We start from the raw sequence: 27,197 nt of genomic DNA on the forward strand, positions 1-27,197 counted from the left end.
ACTTAAGGTTGTAAAATAGAGTGCACACTCAAGGAGTGCTGGCACTTTCCTGAGGGGCTTGCAGTTGCAGTTTTTAGAAGGAAGGCATTTTTTTTCCTCACTGAATGGTAAATATGCATAAAATAAAATGTACCAATATAACCACGTTACTTGTCCTAATTAGTCTGGTCGGTGGCTGTGTGCTGATTCTCTTTCTATATAGCGTCTCTACTGCTAACCGTTTCCCAGTCATAAGAGCTGGTTGTCCCAGCTAACACTGCTGGCCATGGTTGTTTCCTGGAGACTTTAGCTGATTCTAGTCTGAGGTGACTTTAGCCCTGTGGCCCCACTGCCCTCACCACCCTGGATGGACTGAGAAGCTAGCTCTGAGGTCTGAAATCTCCTTGCCTCCCTCATCCTAGGAAGCTGAATCAACATCTCCGTCCACCCTTTCATTACCCCATTCCATCCACCCCACTGCCATCGGCGGGATGGAGACTCGCTGCTCAAAGTGTGCTGAGGGAAAAGCCAGGAGCAAGGAACTAGAATAACTTGCTTCTGCTAACAAAACAAACCAGAAAACACAGCGGAGGCCAAGACCTCACACTCACTGAGTTCCAAATCCTTCCTTATCCCAGGGAGACAGACTGCCTGCCTCTCTAGACTAAGCTCAGGCAGTGTGGCTTAGCAAACTCACAGAAGGAATTCAAACCTCAAGATCCATTTTCAGCTTTTTCCAGCTACTCCTCTGTCTTTCTATGCTTACTTGATCTTGCCCAGGCAAATGTGAAAGCCTATGTAAGGACCACAGTGTGTCTTACTTTGAAAGCACATGAATGCCCCTGTGAACTAACTCCTGGCTGTATCTCATCCCATGGAGACAGAGAAAGTAACAGCCAGTTTGGGTGGTGGTGGTGATGGTGGGGGTTTGTTATCTCTATGTTAAATTAAACTCAGATTTGCTTAATATGCTAGCCAACTTATGCCACAACTATTTTGGCCCCTATTGCTATCCCAAAGCCTTTTGTGGCCAAATGTACCATTGTGCTGCTGTTTGACTCTGTGTGCCAGCAGGACTCTGGGTCAATGCCAAGTAACACCCTTCCCTTTTCATATTTTGGGGCTAGCAGGGAGGGTTGCTAATTCCTTTTGTGACCACCAACTCAGAGCCAAGTGGCCAACAATTTGGTAAATTATATACACACCTAAAATGTCAGCTGCCTCAGAGATTTTGCTTTTGGTCCTTGCAACGAACCTTTAGGCTGATGGCAATTCTAGAAGAGTCGGGTTTTCTGACCACATTCTATGGGAGGGGCACTAGCAGAACTCCAAACATATGCCAATGACTCCAACCAACTGAAGGGGAAGGAATTAAAAAGCAGTCACAGTTATAAATGTATATACAGGGAATATGGGTTGAAACCCTGACTTAAGTTCTAAATACAGAACGTGCCAATACCAAACTTTTAAAAAATAAAAACTTGAAGCTTTTTTTTTTTTTTAAGCTTCTTAAAAACAAAGCATTTGTCTGCTTTCCTTGTAAACCACAATATATTTGGTAGGTGACTCAGGTACTCTATTCTAGAATCTTGCTGGTGTTGATGGTTACAGGTCATTGGTATAGACATAATGAAGATATCTGACCACACCTTTAATCTGGAGGAAGAGGCAGGTGGATCTCTGAGTTTGAGCCAAGCCTGGTCTACAGAGTGAGTTCCAGGATAGCAAAGGCTACACAGAGAAGCCCTGACTCAAAGGAAAAAAATAAAATAAAATATCTGATCACAATGGCATTATTTAAAACTGACATATAAATAATATTAGGACTTTAGGCCTATTTAGAGGAGCTGGGTTGGGAAAGTAGTCCTGATCAATAAGATCTCAGTGTGCCCCGAATCTCCTTGAGCACTGGGTAGGGACCTGCACTCTGTAGCTAGTGTAAAGTGTGTGAGCAAGATCTCTTTCCCTTTGACCAACTGTTCCCATCCCAACCCAGGGAAAGGCCTTTGCTTCATTGGCAAGAGGATTTTGGTGCTGCTACAAAGGGAAAGGTTTGGTGCTAGAAGGAAATAGTTCAAAATGGTGGCTCTCATTTCTCCACTCAGGGACTCCTTCAACTGTTATGGGAATTATAAAACTGGCAGTAGTCATTCTTTATGTTTTGAAACTTTTGAAACATTTACATAAAACTGAAAATAACATAACGTGTTGGCTATAGCAGGAGAGCCTGGGTTTGAATTCCAGCTCCTCCATGCTAGCAGGATGGCTTTGAGTAAGTCCATCCCATTGGTAAACCATGGGTAATAATAGTACTTACCTCAAAGGGCTGTTCTGAGGATTGAATGAGATAATCCAGGCAGATTTAGAACAGGGGCTGGCCTAAAGTCAGTCCTCTAACATAAAAGCAAATGGCATTTGTGAGCACATAATAAAGAGGGGCTGTTATTAATCTAATTATTTAGTACAGCTTTCTCGTTTTACACACAAAGATTTTAAGCACCAGAGATATTACATGACTTGGTAAAGGATAAACTGTTACTGTCTTCTTGGGTCATGGGGTTTTGGGAGCTGTCCTTTTCTGTTCTCTTGTGACCAACTATGAAAGGAAAATTAAATGAACAGGCCCTTTGCCTTTGGTGGCACTGTATCTTAGCAACTCAGGGACAGAACAAGAAGGCTGAGACTCCTAGCTTCTCTGGCTCCTGCTTCTTGGCCACATGAGCGTTGACCTGTCCCTGAAGGCAGCAGGCAAGGAAGGTGAAACTAAGATCAGTAGTTTTATTACCTCCTGACTGCCTTGCCTACTTTCTCCCTGTCTCCTTGATCTCTATTCCACCCAGGAGTCTTGTCACAGCTTTCTTGCTCTTCTGTATTCTTCAGCTTTAAAATCCTACCCCATTGCTTTAGTGTCCCTTGCATCGCAAGTTCCTAAGTAAACCATCTCTTTACACACCAGAGCTGCAAAGGAACTCTGGCACCCTGTTTTCACCCCAAGGCAAACACCCACTCCTAGTTTAATAGTTAGCTGTACTGTACTGCCTAGCTCAAGAGAAAGCCCACCAGATGGCATATTATTTTAATGGCCTATGTTTGTGTGTTGGACATTAGCTTAACTGCCATTGGATTATGAGGTATAAAGAAGAGGACTTATTTTTCAAGGATTATGTGCAGTTGTCATAGTCTTGTGTGATTTAAACATTTCAATCATCAGTGCACAAAATGTACAATGTACAATAAGAGTCTAGTTCCCAGCAGTGGGCTTGCCATCTTAATTTGTACAAGGACTCTGCATGTGCACGAAAAAAAAAAAAAAAATGGTAGCTTTCTCAGAAGGTATCTGCACAGCTACACAGGTATGTCCAATGATACAACATAGGACAGTGTAGCACACACTTAAAACACACTCCACAATGTCGATACTGATAATAAACAATTGTTGTTTTATATTTTTTATTCCTATTATTTTTAATCAGTAGACTATAGTATTTTTACTTTTGGGAGGGAAAAAGGGTTTCCTGTCAGAGCATGCTGTGTCATGTCAGCCTCAGCATCTTCGGATGTTGCTGCAGAGCCACATGCTGGCTGACCTGTACCAAGCAGGCTTGTCTACGTGCCTTCTATGATGTTTACAACAACAGGCTGCTTTACAGTGCATTTCTCTGAGCCTGTTTGATAGCTACAGGATGCAAGATTCTCTACTGAGTGTGTTTTTATAAGCTGTCCTTCAGACTGTATTTGTGAAAATACTTAAAATTGCTGACAAAAAGCTAAAACAACGGCCTTCTGGCCCATGGAAATCTTGCCCTTTATTCCTTAGAGCTGACTCCTCCAGCTCCTTGCTGTAGCTGGCTATTTTGTGAAGACCCGGAAGACAGATGTATGTGCAGTAGCTTTCTCATTTCAGTAACTTCTCAAGGAGCTTAAAAGCAGGCCCCGAGAGCTGGAGGAGGCTCTAAAGATGGCCAAACTCAACCTTTCGCTTTGTAAACAAGGACACAGGAACAGAGAGGTAAAATAAGAGGCCGTGTCTGTCCAAAGATGCGTCTTGTGATCCTTGGCTTGGGAAGAGATTTTGTGCAAAAACAGAAGATGGAAAAAGGAGGGGTTATCCAAATGAATGTACTGAATGAAGGTGACACATACAGACATCATATATCTTTGGCAGGGTTAACAGAATAATCCCTACCAGTAAGTTAAGTTAAAAACCCATGGGGGGCGGGGCGGGCAGAGAGAGGTGGGGGAGATAGGAAAGGGAGGCAGAGATTCATTTTTTACAAAGTGACAAAAAGTGGCAGGGACTGCCTACATCCAGAGGCAAGCCTTGTTTCCTTTTCTGACTAAGACTTAATGGAACCATGCACTCAGGGAGATGTATGGAACTTAAACACCATTCAGCATGGAGGAATTCTAAGCAGAAAGGCCCTTCAGGCCAGCTCCCTCCCACCTCAGTGTTAAAGGAAGCTAGAAAGCCAATTACACTCACAGCAGGGCTCCCCCACTGCACGGGAAGAATGTACCACAAATTCTGTGTGTGCTTTACAAGCCAGTAAAACTATAATTGCAGGTGGGAAGAAACAGGATTGCCTTTTGTTTCTGCCAACATCTCAGGCTGCTGAGCTTCTCTTACTGTGGCAGAAACAGCATGGTCTGTTGGTGGTTTTCCTTGAGTACAAATATGCATCCTCTATAATTCTATAAAAGGCTGCTCTTGGTGAAAGTTGAAAAGATACCTGTGCATAACCTACGAAAGGGGCGTTTATTCTTCGGAGGAATATGTGTGAAGGACGCTCACCTTTCTTAGCAAACACAAACTCACCTTTGGCACAAGCTCTGAAGACCTTTCTGTAAGAGTAGAGAGGAGGAGAGCTGACAGCAGGATCACAGTACCGTAATCACTCTGGTGAAGCGCAAAGGAAGTTTAGGACCATACTCAAAGAAGGGGCGTGGCAGAGTTTTTCCACCAATGTACCACTCCATGTGGTTATGGTGGGGCAGCTGAGACTACACCAGGCTCCTGTGGCTAACATCCCCCTGCAGATTCTGATGGGCAGCAGCACTGCTTCTGCAGTGATGGTTGCAATATAGCATCTACAGATGGGTACCTTGGTGACACTGACGGATGTTTCAAGAGCCACTGAAAAGAGGCTGGGCTCTCCCAGCACACTAGTGCTGTTAAGTACACCACAAGCAAAGAGCATAACTCCTAGGGCATTGTGTGTTAGGCAGACTTCTAAGTGTTTTATTGTACTGACACTGGGCTTCCCAGCCCCTTTTAGGGCAAGTAATATCATTCCCACTTCAGAGACAAAGTTCCTTTGGCACAAAGGAAGTCCCATGACCAAGGACATTTGGCCAAGGTGCACATAGGCGAGCTGGCATTTGAACATGGACAGGTGAACTCCAAAACATGAGGGTGGAGGCACTGTGGTACCTAGCCCCTCTCTGATGCCCAACAGTGTGTATCATTGCCCATTTGGAGACCTTTGCTCCAGGCAGAAACTTCATCCCATGTTGGCCTCACACTGGCCTGCTGGTCTCCTAAAACTTCCTGACAGCCATCTGCAGTTTAATTTCTATTTAATTTTCCACCTCACAGAGCTATACCAGGGAGAGACAGAGGCTGCTGATACCTTTCCAATATGATTTATTAACTTCAGCTATCAGGACTTGTGGGGCCTTCTCGTTGCCACCTGACCTGTGTTTTCGGCTTTCCTAATGTTTGCACTGCCGCCCTGACCTTGCAAAGTGACCTGGAATAGCTTTCCTATTTCCTTGTGTGTGTCCACTTTCAGAGCCCGGCTGTCAGTCTGGGCAAGCCTGTCAATTAGTATCTCAAGGGTTTGGGATGGGGTCTGCAGCCCATTGAATAGTACAATCTAACACTAACCTCCAAATTCCTTCTGTTAATTGAGCATTCATTAGTTTGCAGGAACAAAAGCAGGCATTCTCTATTATAAAGCAGAGGTCAAAACCGGTGGCTGTGTTTTGTTTGGCCTGCAGAGTGTTTAAATATTGAGAAATTTCACATAAAATACGGATTTCCGGCTTCTCTCAGAGAGGGGACAGAGCTGGTGACTCGGGGGTTACTGAATAACGGCTGTTCCCTCAGAGATGCTCTCAGGTTCACTGTCCCAGCCTGAAGTCTCACTTCCGGCCACCTCAGCCACTGATTCCACTCGCCGGGTCTCCGCAGGAATCCTAGCCAACGGAGCTCTGTTCTAAATCTGTATTTCTCTCTTTTCCAATGTTGAGCAGACTGGTGAGGCTGCCATTCTGAATTGGTATCACATCAGCACAGCACTGGGCATTCTGGGGTGGTGGGAATGGTGATGGGGGATTTCTACTCCATTTTTGGCATTTGTCGTGAGAGCCTGGTGCATGTAGGTCCCTTGTCACTTTCTCCTTCTGTGGGTGAAGACATGAATGTCTAAGTGACAAGAAACCCATTCACCAGCTGAAGTCCGGGCTTATGGATGTTTTGGCAGCTTCAAGTATCACTGCTGCACCCACACCTTCTCGGGTGCTACAAAGACCGCCCCGCTGTCACAACTGATTCCTAATCTTACCTAAGATCTCAGAGGCAAATGTATTCATGCTGTACTGAGATTTAATGAGAAAAAAACTGAACAGCAATGGGAAAAGCTGCCCTTGTCAGCTTTCTCATTTTCCCTCAGAAGACAAATGTGCTACTGCTGAAAGTAGCAAGCTACGAGTACAGATGCGATTATAGGCCAGGCAGACAATGGTGTCAGCTAGGACAGTGCGCTGAGCTGTCTTATAGGGCTGCTGTACTTCTTGGTTCTGCCTCAGGACACTGCAAGTGAATCAACTTTGGGAAGTGCCAGACTTCAGAGGCCTTCAGTGCCCAGCTAGAGAGTACCAGCTGATAATGTGCTAGGTGGCTGGCATGTGGTACCAAGGGGTAAAATCCTATGGATGTCACCAGGTGGAGCAGAATTACTGGTACCTCTACTCCAAGAGAGCAGGAGTGTGTTCGTACCAGGAGGCGCCACTCGTCCATTCGTGAGAAATGAGCATCTGGGTCCCAAGACCTGGACAGTCTCTGGTCTATTCGCACTTAATACATATTTGCAGGAGGAATGAGTGGCCGTGGAGGGAAGGGGTTTGGCACAGAGAACTGCGCTCCTGCTTCTGATGCACAAGTAGAAAGTGAAGATTCCAAGCTCCACTCTTTGCAGCTCTGGGCACACTGCAATCTTTCGCTTCTGAGAGGAACACCATCCTTGCACTCATCCCATGAGTGTTTTACTAAGACAAATGTCCAAGGAATCCAAATGCACTTAGATGGAATATTCTTTAGGAATACAGGGTTAGCAAAGAAATATTTTTTCTTTCCGTCCTTAGTGACGGAAATATTATAGCTCACGTCACAGAGGGCTCTGAGGCATCCAAACCCAAGAGTCCTCTTCCCACTACTGTGCGCCTGGCTCTCATCTACAGGCCCTGAATCTTAACTTATAATCAGCCCCTAAGAAGCCTTCCTTGACAGCCAAATTACGGGGAGGTTCCAATTACTATTGCTGCAAAGCAAATTACCCTGACTCTAGTGGCATAAAACAATCATGTTATTATGCCCGCAGAGTCTGCAGATCAGGCAGGGCACTGTGGAGGTGGCTTACCATGCTCCAAGCTACCTGCACACTCATTTGTGTCCTCAGCTAACATGACACGAAGGCCAAGGCTAGAGTTTTCCCTCAAGTACCCAATGGAGATGGTGGCTGCCAATTCAGGCTCAGCTGGGCTGTCAGCCACAGCAACTACATGTGGCTCCTCCACAGGGTTCCTTCTAACATTGTGGCATCATGCCAAGTCTTAAAGCTGTATCACCTTTTATATGTTGGCTTTGAAAAATCACACAGAAAAAAATTCAATGTCCCAGCCAACCAGATTCCGGGAGAGGAGATAAAGCCACCCCCTCAGCCAGAGTAGGTTAAATCACAGGTAAGAAAACTGCATGGGATGAGAGATGGTGTTCACCTGCCTTTACAAAATACAACCTGCCACACCAGGCTGGATATGTTTTCCAGTCATTCTGTTCTCAAAAACACTGACGAAAATGGAGAAAAACTTACCTGACTCTTCTGGCCTCTGTGGGCACCTACATATATGGCATACACTCCAATATACACATAGATTTAAAAAGTGAAAATAAGTCTTTAAAAAGGGCCAGAGCTAAGAGGACAGCTCAGTGGGTAAGGGAGCTTTCCTGAAGCCTGATGATCTGGTCCTGCAGCCCACATGGGAAAAGGAGAGGGCTGACTTCACAAGCTGCCCCCTGACCTCCACACACCAGAGCATATGGTATTTAAAGTTTTAAGATGGCCATATCTATCTCACAAAGTTGCTTAGGGGATAAGATATAAGGGGTGTGCAGGTGTGGTATTATTACAGGGCAGGTTGGTTTATACTATATTTACATGGTCTTTACAATGTCAAAAGTGAGGGCCGGGGAGATCAAGGTAAGTAAAGTACTTGCCTTGCCTCTCCCCCTTCCCCCACCCTTCCACCATAAAAGGACCTGGGTTCCATCCCCAGAACCCACATCAAAAGGCTGGATATGGTGGCATGTACTTATAACACAGCTCCGTGGAAGCAGAGACAAGCAGACCCCTGAGCTTGCTGACCAGCCAGCCTGTCTACATGGTAAACCCTAGGGTACCTATGAGAGACCTTGTCAAAAACACACAAAAGAGAAACAAAACACGAAAGGTGGACAGTACATGAGAAACAGCATTGGAGGTTGTTCTCTGGTTTACATGTGCACACACATGAACACATGTGAACACACACGCAGATGAAAAGTAGAGTCTGATTCTTCTCTTGGCACTACTTGCTAACAGACCGCACCACTGGAACATGACGTGGCAACTAATTTTTAACGATCAGAATATGGCAGAAATGACAGCGCCTGGACTTCCAGGGCCAGGTCACACAGAAAGAATAACATCATCCACATACACTCACACCATTCTCAAGCCAGCTGTCACATCACCCCAGTAGCAGTCAGCCCCCATCTGCCAGCTGTGGGAGTAGCTGACAGGGCTCCAGCTGCTAACCACAGGCCCCACCCAGCATACTCCTTGCAACCTCAGCTCAACTGACTGCTCAGGAATTTCTGGCCCATAACAAGCATGAGAGACAATTACTGTTCACTCTTGTGTTAAATTATATGTTTGGGGGTAATCTGTTGTATAGCAATAGATAACGAATACACAGAAATATGCCCTAGTAACCAAATATAGCATGGCGGGCTTTGTGGGCTCTCTGCTCCCATTCCTGGTAACACCTCCTGTATAAGGTGTCAAGCTAAGCAGTCCATCAGGAACACTACTGGCAACACACATTCTCTGCAAACAGGTCCTTGGTGGGGCTAGATTATAATTGATTTTCTAGAAATGAGAAACATCACAAAAATCGCCACCAACACACAGAAGACTGAAAATGAGCAGAAGCCAAGTGACTTGGATCCCAGGAAAGTGACTTCAACTCTGACTGGCCATCTTCCAATTCTGTGGCTGCATATTCAGCCATTATATGGTGCCTGCACCCAAAGGAGTTATGGACAGCTTGTGGAACCTTAGCTGAGCTCTTTTTCTCCTGGACAAGGGGGCTTACTATCCAAATTCATACAGGGTCATCATTCTGATCCTTTTTTTTTTTTTTTTTAAAGTTCCGTTAACTCTGAACTTGGATGTCAACATTTTTTCTGCTCTAGTCTCTGGCCATGTCTCCCCATCTCCTTGAATGCATCTGTGGACCACACTATAGTTGGGTATTGGGCTCAGAATAACAGCCAGCTTAAAGCACAATCCTCACCATCACCTTGTTATTTACCTGCTTTATCCCCCTTCAGCTAACTATTCCTATCCACGAATCATAATAAAAACCAACAACTAAAGTAAACTGAGGAGCTAAACTAACCAAAGCAAAGCAAACCTACATCCAAAACCCCAGCCATCATGGTCAGTGGGAGGCGGAGCTGCCCAAAGCTGAAGACCACTGCTCCAGATTGAGTACTTGTACCTGGTCCTTGCCACTCTGCCCCTCACCCCTCCACACAGGACTAGCAACCTGTGTGTCTGAGCAGGAGGCATGAACTCACTGGCACTTACTCCAGAAACGCCTGCTCCTGAGCCTGCCAGCCAGCGGGGCCTTCAAAGAGTAACATTCATTCAATCCCTGCCTGCAGCACCTCAGAAAAAAACCTTTGAGGAGAGTAGGCATGTTCAATTTTTAAATATTCATTTGCCTAAAACGCACGCTCCCATGTGCACTAACTGTAGAGCAGTCCTGACTGGAGCAGCTAGCAGATTTAGTGAGGTCCTAATGATGTCGCCCAGAGTGTCTGTCCACCCGCAGGTTTCTGAAGGAGCAGTGGCCACAGCAGACACAAACACTGGCTAGAGAGTGACACAGGCAAGCTGTCCCGCTTTGTGTTTCTGCTTGTTAAATCTGAATGCTCCTAATTACTTATTCTGCCCCATGATACCGGAGGACAATGGTGCAGGGTTCAGGGCTGCCGATGCTGTCAATACAAGCTCCTCAGCCTCCTGAGGCTTGAGGATTGGTGACTTGGGTGTGGGTACTGAGGCACTGCGTTCCTGCTGGCTGTGGACTCAATGACATCAACCCACATGTGAATAAAGGTCATCGCCTGTTAGTGCTTCGGCAGAAGGGCAGCTGCCCTGAGTGCCCACTTAGGCCTTTCCTTTGTCCACTGCCTCTGTGAAGAGTGTCCACAGAGATCACCACTCTGTGATGCTGTTTGCTTGGTGGGGGCAGGGCAATACAAAGTGATTCACCAAACACCCTTGAAGAATTCAACAAAACATGCCTTCAAAGACTGGCCTTGAACTGCCTTGGACATGGCCTTTTTGTGAACGTACTCGCCAGCGACAGCGCTAGGAAGCCTCTGAAGTGGGCCACCAGATGCACTGTTGCTGTGTGAAACACTGCTGACAGCCATTTGTGTCACTGGGATAAATAGAGGACTAAGCCAAAGCCTTAGCTGAGAAGTTAGCCATCCGGGACATTTAGTGACTATTCAGAAAGACTGCAAGGTTAGCTAGGCTTGGTAGGGCATGCCCGCGATCCAGACCTCTGAAAGACCGAAATGCAAATCAGCCTGGGGGGCACAGCAAGACCCTGTCTCAAAAACAAACAAGATGTAGGCAACCTTAAACAACTCACAGTTATTCTGACAGTCAAAAGCAGAGATGGGGGGTGGAGAAATGGCTCAGTGAGTAAGAGCACTTGCTGGGAAAGCAAGAGGACCTGAGTTAAAATCCCAAGAAACTATGTAAAAGCATGCCCTGGCTCTTAGAAGCTTGCTGGCTAGCCAGCCTAGCCTGAATAGCAAGGTTCAGATTTAGTGAGAGAATCAGGTGGAAATGGCTTATGTACACATTCGAATTCAAGTGTGCACCAACTCCGCCCCCCTCCCCACTGCAAACAAAATAAAAAAATATTTGTTGTTTCACAGATGAGCCTTTCTTCCTTTCTTTTGTTTCAAGGATAATACTTCTAATTCATTTGCTTTTATTTTAGGGGGCAAGTTAGGGAGTTCAGGTTAGGACACATGTACATAGCTATATATGCACCCTCCCTCCCTCCATGTGTCTATCCTACTAGATTTACCATAGATGCACATGTTCTGTGAGATGTCAGTTGCTCAGCCGAAATGCTCTTTGCTTCAGCATGAAACAAGCAGCCTAGGGCGCTCTGGAAAGATAGTGTGCCCTTGGCTGCAGCTCAATCCTTTCATGGCTCTCCAGGTCTTCAGGCCCTCTCCTGTAGCACCCCTCCCATTCACAACTCTACATAAAATTCTTGACTTCTCTATCTCTTTTCTTCATTAAAAGTCATTGATTGAGCTAGGTGGTGGCGGCACACAGCTGTAATCTCAGCACTGGGGAGGCAGAGGCAGGGGAATCACTGAGTTAGAGGCCAACTGACCACAGTAAGTTCCAGGACAGCAGGGCTACAAAGAGAAACCTATCTAAGCAGAAAAAACAAAACAAAACAAAACAACCAACCAAACAAAAAATCCAACATGTCTGAAATGTTTACTCCCAGAACAGCATGCTGTTTTCCATGTATTAGCACCATGAATGAATGTGTGGTAGCATAGTCATTAATTTTTCCTCACTGTAACCTGGTGCAGACTGTACATGTAGGGGAAACACTCATATACATAAAATAAAGCAACAAAACAAATTCTATTCTCTTCCCTCTTCTCAGGGTATCAAAAAAAGGAAAAACGCTTAAAAGAATTTTCCCTATTAAAAATTCCACTTTACATGTCCACGTGTTCACAAAAGCTCAGCAGTTGCCTGCTTAGCCTTTTAGAAACTGCTTTGAGAGTTTGAAAAGCACTGTATTTCCACTTCCTAAGAGAAAGCCTCTGTGTGTGTGCATGTGTGTGTGTGTGTGTGTGTGTGTATATATATATATATATATATATATAAGAAACAAACAACAAAAAGTTCCCCCAAACAATGTCTCCCACAAAAAGCCTCAGGAGCAGAGGCTGGAGAGATGCTCAGCAGCTGGGAACTCCAGCTGAGAACCTAGGGAGAAGACCTGAGTCTGGTCCCCAGCACTGATGTCAGATGCTCACACTGCCTGTGATTACAGCCTCAGGGATTGAACCTTCTTTCCTGGCACACACACACACACACACACACACACACACACACACACTCAGGAATAAAAAAATCCCCCCCCCCCCCAAAAGCCAAAAAACAAATTGCTTTTCTTTCTTTGAGCTAGGTTTTCTCTGTGTAGCCCTGCCTGTCCTGGAACTCGCTCTGTAGACCAGGCTGAACTTGAACACACATCTGCCTGTCTCTGCCTCCTGAATGCTAGTATTAAAGGCATGTGCCACCACCTCAACCTGAGTACCATTTTCTAATACCCTTTTTTGCTGAACAGAAGTTCATTTGGAGTCCTATCTTAAGAAATGAGTGAGTCAAGCTGGTGTGCCCTAAGGGGTCTCCTAGGAAGTAGAGAACCTTTGACTTCCTTGGCCCTGCCATCCGGCCCAAATGATCCTTGCCTCTGCTTGTATGCTCCAGAACATGCTGCAAACTGACTAGTCACATAATGTGCTGTCCAACCTTTCCATGCATGTAATGCCCAGAGAGCAGTCTAAGCACTGGTGAAACACGCAGGCTGTGAGGACTTGGCACTGGCACTCTCTCTGCCATTAGCTAGCAGCGATCGCTCTCAGCAGCAGGAAAGGGTCTTCTTCGCTAAGCAACTGTTAGCACTTGCAATTTATTCCCACATATCCAAGTGTACCGTAATAAGTAAGAATGAATACACCCAAAGGTGGCAGAGAATTAAAATAGTAATTTCTTGACTGCAACAAAAGATGTATTAGGAAGCTAAAACTCTTCAGCCATTGTTGACTTTTGCTAAAATCCTTAGGACTGTTATAAAAATAAAACTTATGATGGGGCCTTTTTTTTTTTGTACCAGAATGTTTTCAGCATTGTTAAACAATATTAATGCTTTGTGTACTGTACTATTTAAAAAGTATGCAGAACCCTCAATTTCCTCTTTACTATGTCTATTAGTGTATATGTGCACATGCACAGATGCATGCATATACATGTGCAAAGTCAGACAACAACTGACAACTTTCAACATTTAGTTTTCTCCTTCCACTCTGAGGGAGGTCCCAGGAATCAGCTCAGTTCACCAGGCTGGGTAGCAAGCACCTTATCTCCTGAGCCACCTTACCAGCTACTATGCCTATTAAATCCTAACTTTAAATTTTTTTTCTTTAAAAAAAACAAATTCATGAGTGAAATTTGTAAAAAAAAAAAAAACTTCTCAATAATTTATTAATTTCTCTTTCTTTTGCTATAAAACATATACCTAAAAAACTTTTTTCCATAGTTACTGTACAGGATAGAAAAGTTTGCTTTTATAGATACCCTTAAGAGTAAGGAATGTAATCAAGTGGGAAAAAATTGCTGACTCTAACACTCCTAAGGGTGACAAAAAGAAGAAACCAAAATGGCTCTACTCCATCGAGGCTTATGGCTGGTCAGGCAGGAAGGGCTCCTGCTATCCTGATACACTCTTCTACAAAAGCCACAGTATTGTTTCTCCTGCTCCAGGTCTCTTTTCATCCCTATATCTGAGAACAGTTCAGACCTAGAAAACAAACTTGTTATTGCCCAGAAACCAACGGGAGATTGGCAGGGGTGCCCTTCAGGACTGATAGCCAAGATACAGACAGATCAAAAGCTAAATCCAATTTAGTCTACCTCAGGCAGAAGCAGTAATTGAATTAAACTTCCTCTAAATATGATAAGTTTGGGACTCTTAAAGCCAGGCACAAAGAACCAGGTTAGAGTGGGCTGCTACATAAATGGACACGTTGAGCTCCAGCCCCCGCCCACAGGGAGGCTGATAAGCTGGTGAGTGCTTCTATCACTGTACTGCCCAGCTGAAAACTGATTAAGCTACTTATGGGGCTTTGGGGGCTAATGGCCTGGCCCACCGAGAACACCACTGTCACTGACTTAAGCAAGCAGCTTGGCATGTGCGGCTTGATTATTACAAGGAGGAAAAAGAAAAGAGTATGTGGGGGAGACAGCAGGGAATGGAAGCTTTAAAAAGCAGGCTCTATTAGTCTAAATGGATATGCTACTTTGACACCCTAAAATGAATATAGAATTACTCTAATTCTCACTTCATCTGAAACCCAAACTCTTGAAGGCCCTCCTTAAAGAGGAATGACTCTGTTTCAAAGCACCTTTGTAAGAATGTTTGCTGCCTTTAAACATGTCTCAGTGAGAGTGTCTGGGCCCTCAGCCATTATGGCTAGGAAGACTGCTAAGAAGATAAATAATTTGTATACCAGAAAATACGGTCAATTCCCCTTAGCATACCACCAGGTGACTGTAATTGGAGCTCCATCCCTCTGCAGGCCGGCCACAGATTGCATTGGTGCTAGCCTATGCAGGAAATGCAGGCAGGGCTCAAGGAGCAAGTAGGTCTGAACTTGACCAGGGTATAGAAGAAAGCCCTAACCTTCTCTTAGGCTTCCAACTAAACACCAACTGTCTGACCTCCAAATGACAATGAACATGAAAGTCCTAAAATCTTAAATTAAAAAAGGACATATACCAGAAACCGTGAAAAGCAATTTCAACTCTGAAAAATGACAAAAGGACATGGGTGAGGTTTTAAGCTGATCTCATTTCTTTTGGCCAAAATAACCGGTGAAGAAAACAAAGATAGACTCCCAGCAGTGTGAGATTTCTGAAAGTTGCAACAATTATTTTTTTGATTGCTTCTTAAAAGAACCAGTATTTAGAAAGTAAAGTAACGCTTGCATTTAGTGTCTGGCAGCTCCTTGGAGAGCGAGTGGTTGATTTAAATGATTAACCAAAGCTAAGCATACTCAGAACTTGGGGCTGAGCACACAGAAAGAACCTTGGTTTCTTCCTGGCTGCTAACCTGGTCAATCATTAAAAGCACATGCACTAACAAAATCATAAAGGCTGGTTGTAACTCTCTGCCGTGTTGTTTTGTGTTCTGTGCGCTGCTGTGTTTTAGTAAACTTTAAAGGCCACTCAACTTTTATACTCCAGCACGTCTGAAGGCTGTGTGCTCCACTCACTGCCTTTCCCACGTCTTTTTTTCCTTCACATAATTTTTAGCTGAAATAATCTCATCACATAAAATTCATACCTTTAAAGAAAATAATCAACTTATCTATAGTATATTCACAAGGCACCATCCCTAGTTCAGCCTGGGAAGAGATCCCAACCCCATTAGCAATCTCCCCTCACCTCCATTCTTTCCGGAGCACGGACCCATTTTCTGCCACTATGAATTTGCTTGTTGTGGACTTAAATAGCTGTAAGGTAGATAGCATTTCCTATCTGGATTCTCAACATGGTGTTTCCAAGGCTCATCTGTGTTGTAGCATATCACTGTTTCACTCTTTTTTTATGGCTAGATAACGTTTTATAGTAATGATAAACAGCTGATAAACATCTGAGTTGTTCCCCACTTTTTTGCTCATGAATGAGGCTGCAGTGTGCATTCTCACAAAGGTTTTGTTCCACTTGGAGCCCTGGCTGCCTGGGTCTCCTAAGTAGTTGGAACTACAGAGGCACATCACCCTACCCAGCACTCACACACAAGTTTTCATAAGGACATTCTCGTGGGCATATGCTTGGGAGTGGAAGCTCTGGGTTATATGGTAACGCTTACTTTTGAGAGCCCCTAAACTGCTTTCCAAGGTAGCTGTTCCACTCAGCTTCCCCAGAAGCAAGGCAGGAGCACGCCAGGGACTCTACACTCTCACCAGTACTGTCACTGTCTCATAGTGTCTTTTGTACTAAATCTCCCTCTCATTCTGAATAAAAATTAGTTGACTGTGAAGAAACTACTGCAATAACATATGAATTCAGTGCCAACAATTAAAATCCACAGTGACTTCTGACAGAAAATAAAAATGATAAAACCCTCTGAGCACTTACCTGCTGCAGGTCAGCAAGGGAGTACAGGTGGATCTGCTGAAGGAGGTATTCTCTGGGGAAAATTCTGAAAACAAAGGCAGAGAGGCAAGTGACCAATGGTGCCATAAGAGATGCTGCTCCTGTCAAGTCTCTTTCAGAACTCCTTTCCTCGCCCCTTTCTCCTCTGCTTACGATCTCAACCTCTGAGAAACCCTAACTCTACTGTTTCCTTTGATGTGTTTCCCAAAGTAAATATGATTTTCATTTCTAATGATATCTGAAATGCTATAGTACTTTGTAGCGTTCTAGGCCACATCCGATTTTGTTTTGTTTTGTTCTCTTGGTTTTGGGAGGTAATTTTTTGATTATAGCACATTGTGCTTCAGCCGCGATAGATGCTGGGATTACAGGAGTGCACCACTATGCCTGGTGCTGCTTCTGGCTTCTCATACTAGCTATGTCTCTAACAAATCATGTGATCTTACACACATCTCAGACACAGCTTCTGCACTGTCCAGCTGCAGTATGCATAACAAGGACAACTGAACTCGATGTCCCTAACATCTTTGTAGCTATAACAATAATGTGTTAGTTTGAATAAAAATGTCCCCAATAGGCTCATATGTTTGAATATTGGTCCCTGTTTGGTAGAATTGTTTGGGAAGAATTAGGGGGCGTGGCCATGTTGAAGGAGGTGTTGTCATGAGAGATGGACTGAGGTTCTAAAAAAATGTCATTCTCAGTGTGCCTCTATTTCTACCTGCTGTTTGTGGATCAAGATATGAGCTCCCAGCTACTCCTGCTGCCATGCCTCTGCTCTGCCATCATGGACTCTAACCACCAGAAACCATAGCCCCAAGTAAATGCTTCCTTACTGCCTTATTGTTACAACAATAGAAAAGAAACTGGTACAGGGTTGGAGAGATGGCTCAGCGGTTAAGAGCATGGTCTGCTCGTCTAGAGATCCTGAGTTCAATTCCCGGCAACCACATGGTGGCTCACAATCATCTACAAAGCCCTCTTCTGGCATACAGGTAAATATGCAAATAGAGTACTCATATACAATAAATAAAAATCTTTTAAAAAAGAAAGAAAAGTAAATGATATAACTGCATATCTAAACTAATTAATTTTAGAGTTAAGAAATATTACAGTGGCAACCTCTGTGTTTCTCTAGAATCACCTATGGGCAGGGGGACAGTCCAACTGAATGCTACATTAATGACATATTCTCTTAAGGGTATATTAAAATTAACTTTTAGATTTTGGGTACAGATGGTAACAATAATATAAACCCATAAATTAAGATTCTCCAGCAAAATTCATTAGCTGTTGTCAATTTCTAGGATCTAGACAGATGACTGTGAGTGAATAGGAAACAACAAACAATTGTGGGTAAGCAGCTCCCAAGGGAACAAAGCAGAGACAGTTAGAAACCACGCATGCACGCACGCACACACACGCGCACACATGGTAGGGGCAATATACACCTGTAATCCCTAGTACTTGGGAGGTTAAGGAAGGAAAATCTTGAATTGGATGTCAACCTGGGCTCTATAGTAAGACTCTGGCTCAAACCAATGAACAACAAGAAAGAAATACACACACACACACACACACACACACACACACACACACACACACACATACACACATACCAAATCCAAATTCAAGGTTGCTAGTATTTTCTAACATGGTACTATACAATAATCTTGTGGTTGCTTGTGAGCCTTATATTTTAATAGCTGTGTTATCTTTCCAGCTCTATCTTGTATTTTTAAATAAAACCACCTACTTATTCAACCAAAATTTATATCTACCCTTAGATGCCAAGCACCAGTAAGTCTCAGTATGTGAGTTCAAGAAGCATGGAGCCAAGTCAGGCTAAAGGATGTAAACAAACTGATAATTGGACTACATGCTAGAAACAGAAAATGTTAAGAGGGGACCATATCCTTTTAGAACGGCAGACCCCAACTCTGGCTGCCCATTAGAATCACTGGGGCAGCTTTAGGAAGTGAAAGACCACATATGTGGGCAGAGAACGCAAACAGCATGAGCAAAAGTTTTCCAATATTATCCCAGCCCTGGCCTAATATGTAACCTGCTGGGAAATTCGCTTTTCGGTTTTTCAATTAAGGATGGATTAGTTCCCAAGTTCTAGAAATGAACATGTTCAGTTCTCTATCCACCTAAGGCTGACTAAGTGCAACTATATAGCAGGCACTGTGCCGCACTACTGAAGGGAAGGGTAATGGATCAGCTGACAAAGACTTGGCTCATGGAGGACCAAACAGCTACATTCTAGGTTGGAACTGCAGGGTGTAGAGTAGGAATGGAGGGGTCCTGAGGCCCAGCTCTGTCACCTGTAATGGTCTGGGGCTGACATGTGGCAGCCAGCAGAGCACAACTGCCTGTGCAGCTGGCAGGGTTAGGGAAAGTGCTCTCCGTCCTGCTGTGCTGTAGTAGCTTTCCTAGCAGGCGGCCACTGCTGTGGAGAGTGGGCCATAGTTTGAGGGACCAGGGGAAACAACCCATCTCCACTTCACAGCACACAGGACAGAGCTGATCAAGAGACCATTCCTCATTTTAAGCACCCAGTGCTAAGCACCAATAATAAACAGTAAGCGGAGCCCACCTTTAACTCAGCATACACAGTGTCGCTCCACCTTCACCATCCCAGCTGTTCTGAGTATTAAGTATGGATTCCATTAAAAAAAAAAAAAAAGCAGTGGGGATGGGTAATGGTACTCAGAGGTAAAAACTAAGCTGGGATTCCAAGTCAAGACTTTCTAGGGACAAAGAACTGTGCTCTTTCCAGTTTCTTGGAGTTGGGGACAAAAATAAGAGAGGTAGACTTGAATTAATGGTTTAATTTAGTTATGGTAATTTTGCTTTTTGGCATAATTGTGTATTATTTTTAGGACAGTAGTAAAATAATCACTGACCTTTGCACACACGAGTGTGAGAATGTGTGCGTGGAGGCCAGAGATTTATTGCTCTATACACCGCCCCCCCCCCAACAGGGTCTCTTTATTGGCTTTGGGTTTACCAATATGGCTGAGTTGGCTAGCCAGTAAGCCTCAGAGATTTTCTAGTCTCTGGGATCCAGTACTGGGAAAACAGGCATGCATAGCTGCTGAGCATCCAATCTCAAGTCCTCAAGCATACACAGCAGCATTTTACCAAAGCATTTTACCGTTTTGTTTCTCTCTTGAGAGACAGGTTTCTCTATGTTAAGCTGGTCTCCCCTTGTGGTCGTCATCCTGGCTCAGCCTCCAAAGTTCAGCCTATAAAGGAGAACCTCACTATGCTGGCTCCTGGGCCTTCTTTCTAAGGGCCGTAGAGAGGATGGAGAGAATTTGGAAGGCATTCCTGACAAGATATTAGAAGCTCTTTCTGGAGTAATGACAAAGGGATATTAAGAGGGGCAGATGTACATTTTCCAAGTATGGACAATGTTTAGAGTGAGTGGAAGACAAGGAAGGACTCCAAGATGACTCTGAAGTACCAGTGTGGGTGAGTGGACAATGATGCCTGGGGCCAACACGGGATCAAGCTATCAAGGAGGGAGGACAGCCGAATTATGTCTGTATGTGCTAAATAACCAGAGAGAGTCAGGATGCGTGGGATGCTCACAACAGCACAGAGTGAGTAGCAGGAGCTGTGGGGCTCAATGGGGCAGACAGAACAGAAACTGAAGTGGAAGGGGACGAGCAGGGGCATGGGTTAGTGTTTATGTTACAGTGCCTACAGGGTCTGCAATTTTTCTCATCCTGGAAAAATGACGTATTGAAAAGGACATTCACATATAACTTCTTGTCTATGTTTCTTCTTTATTTGCAAAATGCTCATATCCTTGTAGTATTGAGGCAGCTTCCCTGGATGCTTACAACTTACATAGCCACAGGACAGCAGTCAAAACTAAGCAATTAATGACTATGGAAGTTATAGACTTTAGTCAAATTCCACCAGTTATTCCACTAATGTTGCTCCAGGATCCTTTCCAGACTACAGCATTGTATTTATGGATTGTGATCTTGCTGTTGGATGTACTTAAGTGTTTGCAGGTGTCTTGAGACCCAAACACATGCAGAACATCTAGGACATGGTCTTTTAGTGGGATTCCAAGGGTAGCAAAGGCAGTATCATATTTGATAGGGAAGACAGAGGGTACTGGGAGTGGATGAGAGGAAAGAATCACCTTCTTGAAAGGTAAATGCTTATAATGAAGTCTCTTAAATAAGAGCAATGAGAAACAGACACAGTGACACAAGTGTCTGAGCCAGACAGTCATCCCATCTGACCACTTCCATTGGTAGAGAGAAGCATCCATCAGTGTAGAAGGGCTGAAGGAAGGTGACTGATATGATCTATAGCAAGGACAAACATTAGGTAGCAGATCTGTTATGTTTCGATACTTGAAAGTCTCTCTGGTCTAAAATTCTAACATTTGTATGATTAGAAGTAGATAGGATGCAAGAATTGCGTATAAACGGAATCGTCCTGGCATGCCCTTCAACTCCACTAGATAGCGACAGTCCCTAGTTATCCAAGCAAGCAACCGCTTGTGCTTTACTTGCAACGAGGCAGGTCTTACAGTAGGTGCTGAGTTTGCTGGTTTGAGTGAACACAAGTGATGAGCAATGAAGAATTTGCAGTTTCTCCTTCCTGGCTTCTTTTTACTCCCGAGCGCTGTTCACAGTATGGAAGCAATGCTGGGCTCTGCCATCTCCACTGCTCCTTCAGCATTATCTGTACAGCTGAAGGTAATTCCGCCTTTATTTAATGTTGCTTACTGTAGAAAAGTAGTTTGCATGAACTGATTTTTCCCTCTGCCTTTAAAAGATTCTCTATGTTGCTCCAGAAGCTTGTCACCTACTGTCTCCCTGCATCAAGCTCCGGTGTTGAACACCATAATTTACATGAGGTCAGTCATGACAGACGTTAACAATTGGAAAAGATAAAGGAATTGAGCCTACTGTGTCTGGAGAGGACGTGTGTCCAGAAGATTTAGTGGTGCCCATTAAAATAGAGACTTTTAAGAGAGATAACGTCAGTCAGCCCTTCTCCCCAAGGGGAAGGAAGTTATGACATAAAAACACTGACGCCAAATGGGAGAATAAATTTCCCAGGAGGGGCAAGTGGGACCTATTAAAATGCATCTCCTGTAGAGATACTATTTAATGTAAATGGAAGAGGAGAAGATTCTCCTACAAACATTTAGAGCCAGGGCTCTGCTCTTGTGCCTGGAGGAGGCATGTGGATTTGATGGCAGGGTAACAGGGCAGATAAGGCTTGCTGCCCCTTGCTCCCTCTCCCTTGGAAGCGGACAAAACTGGAAACACATTCTCTAGATGTTTCCTTCAGGAAGACTAACCAAGAGGAAAGACAGGGTAAGGACACAAACAGCAAGATCAGGATAGGCGGGCCACGGCGATTCTCCATCTATATGACACCAAGAGCTGCTCTACTGGGGCTTAGCTCCTATAAGCTGGCCCATCAGATACAGGCCCTTAGAAAATGGACTCACCTAGCAGAAATGCCTGGGGTCATTTCTCCTTCAAGTCTGAATAGGAGATGGGTTAGGGAGGACCTGTCCGGCCAGGGATGCCCGAGGCAGATCTGCCTAGGGGAAGGCACCTCAGGGGATGCAGTCACTTGAGGGAATATGCTGGTGGAGCCACTCAGGGAATATGCTGGTGGAGCCACTCACGTCTGAGAAGATACTTATGGCAGCATTAATCTTACTATTAATATATCCAACAAAGCCTGGGTAATTACCTGTATTCATCGCTCAGAAAATAATGATTACTTTGTCTACTATGAATTTAACAGATACCTCTGCAACCTGTCACTGTGCTTAAGAACCTAAAATCAAAACCCAAACTCAGCACATACTTGACTGAATTAAGCAGATGTTGGGCTGACAGTATGCCTGCCCATGAAGACTTGGAAAAACACAGTTTTTAAACATACAGATTACATGCAGAGTGAGGAAAACTGGCAGGAGGACTGGTCAGGAAAGGCCTCAAAGAGTGGGAAGTCAGGGGTTAATGGCAGGATGTGGAGGTGAAAGGATGGATGGATGTTCCATGTGGGAGGAGCAGCAGTAGGCGCTCAAAGGTTGACACATGCCCAGTGCTTTAGTCAGCCTCTCCTGGCAAGATGTTCTGTTTCGGTGTCTGGGAGGGTACACCACGGAGTGGGAGCAGAGAGAGTTAGTAATATAGACAGCTATGGGATGTGTGTGTGTGTGCGCGCGCACGTCTTGACAATGCTGAATCTACTTGAAATGGGGTACCACAGTGCCATGGTGAGGGCTGACTTTGCAACATTTCTGAGAGCAGAAAGGCAAGAAGGGGATGGAAGGGAGGAATGTTTTTGTCAGGAAGACTAGCTAAGAAATAAAGAGGTCTAAGGAGAATTAAAGGGTTAGAAAGTGGGACCTTCTGCCAGAAAGATCTTCACCTCAATCTTCAGGTCATGGAGAGCCACAAAGAAGCCTGCTTTACTCAGTTTCCCCACTGAGTCAAGCATGTAAGCACCGGAAGGTGTGTTTGCTCAGAGAGGAGGGAAGCGGAGCCCTCTTGCTGGGCTGTGTCTAGGCCGTTGCAGGGGATCCCTGTCTCTAGGCCATGAGATGCAGGTGGAGCTACGACGGTAAGGGAGCCCAGGACAGCACACCTGGGAAACAGTAATGACTGGACCCTCGAGTAACTGTGCCAGAAGAGACTTTTAGAGGGAGAAGTCTGGAAAGGAGAACTTTGGCAGCTGAAGAACTGCATCGGCGAAGCAGAGGAAGAGAGCTTCGCAAAGGACAGGAAAGAATCCACAGCACAAGAGGTGCTGGGAAGGCTAAACAATACAAGGAAGACTCTCCCGTGCCCCCTAGCAAACAGGAACTCATCAGTGACCTCAGATTATGGTTGGGAGGAAGGAAGAAGACAGCCAGACTGCAGAGGGGATATGACGGCAGATGACTCTTTTCAGAGCTTAGCTTTAAAAGAAAGGAGAGAAAGTGGGCCATTGCTAAGGAAGGATACAGGATGGAGAAAAGTTTCCTTCTTGGTAGAACGGGAGAGACTTGGGCGTGTTTATATGCTAAAATAAAGAAGCTAATTCAGATGCAGGAAAACAAAAATAGGGGTCTGTATCAGAGCCTGGCCCAGGAAAGATAGGCAGGAAAGAGAATGTGGAGCCAACTGGAAGCTCTTTCCAACACAGGGGCTTGCATGTGAGCACTAGTGCATGCATGCGTGTACACACACACACACACACACACACACACACACACACACACACGGTTTTTCTTAATTGAAATGCTTCCAGCTTTTACTACAATGTTATGTAAAAGGTATTGTTTATTAATTTCTCCCGTTTAACTTCTAATTTGGGAACTCAGAGCTGCAAACTAAGTCATGGTTGTCTGACTTAGCAGTCCTTTGGTAAACAGGATCCCTGCTGCAAAAGATGTCTTTTGTTTCAGATGAGGCTGCTACGCTTGGGACTTTCTGTGCATGAAGTGACCTCCTTGCACTATAATGCCATTAATCACTGGGCCCAGCAGCATTTCTACAGCAGGCCAACCACATGCATGGCCCTGCTCATGGCGATGCAAATTCATCTAGCTGGTCCTGACACCCAAGCCAAAGGACAAAGGAGATAAGGAGAGTCAACTCCACATTTGTGTCATCCATCAAAGGAAATCACATCCCTGACAGGTAGCAATATCAAATTCGCTGGTTCCAAAAAATACCAAAGAAGCCTGATAAAGAACCACAGCCAACTAGCATACTCAGATCTAGTCCAATAGTTCTATTTTATCATCTTGGAATTGTCTGACACACTGGGAAGGTAACTTAGGCTTCATTTATTGGCTTTCTAATGAAAAAAAAAAAAGTGAGAAAAAATGAAAACTAAAAAGGAAAAAGGTCATATAAGACCCAGAGTCCTTATATTAGCTGACACTTGGGGTTAAACATTCAGAGATAATTGCCTATGAAATCAAAGACAGCAGTCTTAACAAAAAAAAAAAAAAAAAAAAAAAAAGCTAGGGGGACCTCATTTCATTTTGTTTTATGGCATTAAGTTAAATAAATCAAGACTTGTTTAATCTGACTAATTTCTGAGGACTTCAGCTTCTACCCAACTCATGACAGGAAAAGGCTGAGTTAGGCTCTCAGGGAAGTAGGCTCTTCACAAGATTCTGATAGAATTATTAACATGTAACATTTCCAGGAAGCGCAGCTCTCAGAGATATGCAGTTAGGACTTAAAAACCCAAAGACAAGGGCTGGAAAGAGGGCTCAGTTGGTAAGGTTCCTGTTGTGCAAGCATGAGGACTCGAGTTCAAGCCCCAGGACACACATAAAAATGCCGGGCACTAAATGTTGAAGAGTAACCAACTGCTTTCCGGTTGGACTCAAGGCCTGATCCACAGGATGGGACACAATATACACTTGGTAAACCTGGTCAAGAACTGGTCACAGGAAGATCATGGGCTCTAGGGGAAACTCGCTACTACAAACTGCCTTCTAAATGCTCCCAGATTAGTGCAGCTCTTAGCCTTCCTCAGGGAAGTTTCTTACTGCAGTGGAAGTGGTTGCCACAGAAGCTGGAACTGGTCTCAGTGCTAAAACAGGGGACAGTGAAGTCCCAGCCCCCAGGGAGGTATCTGTATCACCCTCTTCAAAGCTTAGGAAACATCGTGGAAAGGGAACAAAAAGGATGGAAGAATCGGAGCACAGAGGAGTGTGATGCAAAAACATGTCTTCTGGACAGGATGTGGCGGCACTTGCAAACGCACTGCATTCTGTCTATAACATTGGGCCTGTCAACATTTCGTCATAGTAGGGAAAATGGTGCACCCCTGAGGGATCCTTTTTTTTTGTAGATTTTGAGGGTTTGTTTATTTTACTTTTAAACTTTTTGTTGTTGTTACTGTTGATTGTGTTTAGGTGTACATAGGTGTACATGAATGTGGGTGCCACAGCAGCCAGAGGACTTGGATCTCCCTGGAGCTGGGGTTACAGTCACAGGCAGTTGTGAAGCACCTGATGTGGCTGTAAAGAAATCTCCCATCCTATGGAGGAGCAGTGCCTGCTCTGACCCCTAAGCCATCTCTCCAGCCCCCGACGGGCTCCTAGACAGGTGACAGTGGCTGCGGAAGAGCTGCCATTTTCTTTAGAACCCGTAAGTTCCCATGTTCTAGCAAATAAGCTCCCTCCTGTTCTCCTTCAAGCAACACTAACTAAAGTCAGTGGGACGGACACACACACACACAAACACGAAAGTGGAAGGGGCCTTGTGGGAAGAAGGAAGCTTTCAAAGAGAGAAGGTAATAGAGTAAAAATGGCTTAAGTTCAGTATGTGCTTGTACGGAACTGTCAATAGAAATATATGTGAGATGCAATTGCAAGTACATCCAGTGTTGGTGTGGGTAGACACAGAGAGGTCCTTGAAGCTCACTGGCCAGCCAGGCTAGCCAAGTCAGTGAGCCCAGGCCAGGGAGAGACTGAAATAAGGTACATGGCTCCTGAAGAGCAACACCGAAGGCTGGCTTGACATGCCTGTGCATACACATGCAGACACACAGACAGATGCACAAGATTAAAGTGAATGGAAGTATTGTAATGGAATCATCTCAATTTAAACAGGCTTTAAAGAAGAAATTTACAACATACATATTCATCTACATAATCAAAAAGATAATGCCAAATGCAGACCTCCAGAATTTGATTCTGAATAATAAAGGCCTCAAAGAAAAATAGACAGAGGTTAGTAGAGGATAATTTACAAAGAAAACCATTTATTCATATATTACTACTGTGTTTTTCAGGAATGTGTGATCCAGGGTAGGTAATTTGTATTGAGTTGCAAGAGCCATTGTGACTTTGCACCCACATCGAAGTCTGTAAAAAGCACTGAGGCATCCCAGGAAGAGCAATTTGGTGTTCGCTATATGAGCTGCAAACTCTCTTGAAATAGTTACATTAGGCTGGATGTGGAGAGGATTCCTGCATCCAGCCACACTCCGAGCTAATGGAAAAACAATTTGAAATCAAAGGCAGATATTTCGATGAGAACCCACACTGAAGAAATAAGCTGCAATCATTTCTCTAGAAACCTAATTTTGCTAATCTCATTGGTTGAAAAGTGGCAAGCTTGCACACAGTATTATATCCGAGTAGACAGTTACAAGAAATAAGGGTTTCCTTTTCCTGGTCATTCAGAAAGTGTGTGTAAGCTACTTAGCAACAATCTACAGACTGGAGTAGTGATGCCTGGTAAGTAATTTGGGCTGTGATTATTCTGGGGGCCTGGCTATGACAGTGACAGATCACATCTCTTTTATAATCCCCAGCTCAAATTCCTAGAGTAGTTTAAACAGGAGCAAGAATGTCGTGCTTTTCCTACAATGCTCCAGAAAGTGATTTTAGGTGATTACATATATTTCATTTAATTTTGGATAGGACACTCCCTAACTTTTTGAAGTTTTCAGTGAAGAGCTCTGTACAAATACAGCTTAGTATAATTAGTGCACACCTTCCCCTAAGCTTATTCATCTTTTCAATGTGGCATGCACTGTCTTGCAGACAGTCTCTAGCTCCATTTTAGATTTATAATACTGATGTATATTGATATATGAGATATCTATCTAATATATACTTTTGGCTGAATAAAACTTCTGGAGAAAGTCAAGGAAGGG

The 27,197-nt window shown here is 44.3% G+C and overlaps 1 protein-coding gene across 1 annotated transcript in view; it reads right to left on the reverse strand.

The window, feature by feature from the left end:
• Nucleotides 1-27,197, reverse strand: part of Plekhm3 (pleckstrin homology domain containing M3) — a 135,099-nt gene that overhangs the window by 43,591 nt on the left and 64,311 nt on the right. The window contains exon 5 of the mRNA XM_051153950.1: nucleotides 16,509-16,572. Within this exon, the coding sequence (XP_051009907.1) occupies nucleotides 16,509-16,572 (64 nt within the window). The remainder of the gene's footprint in view (nucleotides 1-16,508; nucleotides 16,573-27,197) is intronic.

Source organism: Acomys russatus, chromosome 12 (genome assembly GCF_903995435.1).
Source record: "Acomys russatus chromosome 12, mAcoRus1.1, whole genome shotgun sequence".
In the NCBI taxonomy this organism is placed as follows: domain Eukaryota; kingdom Metazoa; phylum Chordata; class Mammalia; order Rodentia; family Muridae; genus Acomys; species Acomys russatus.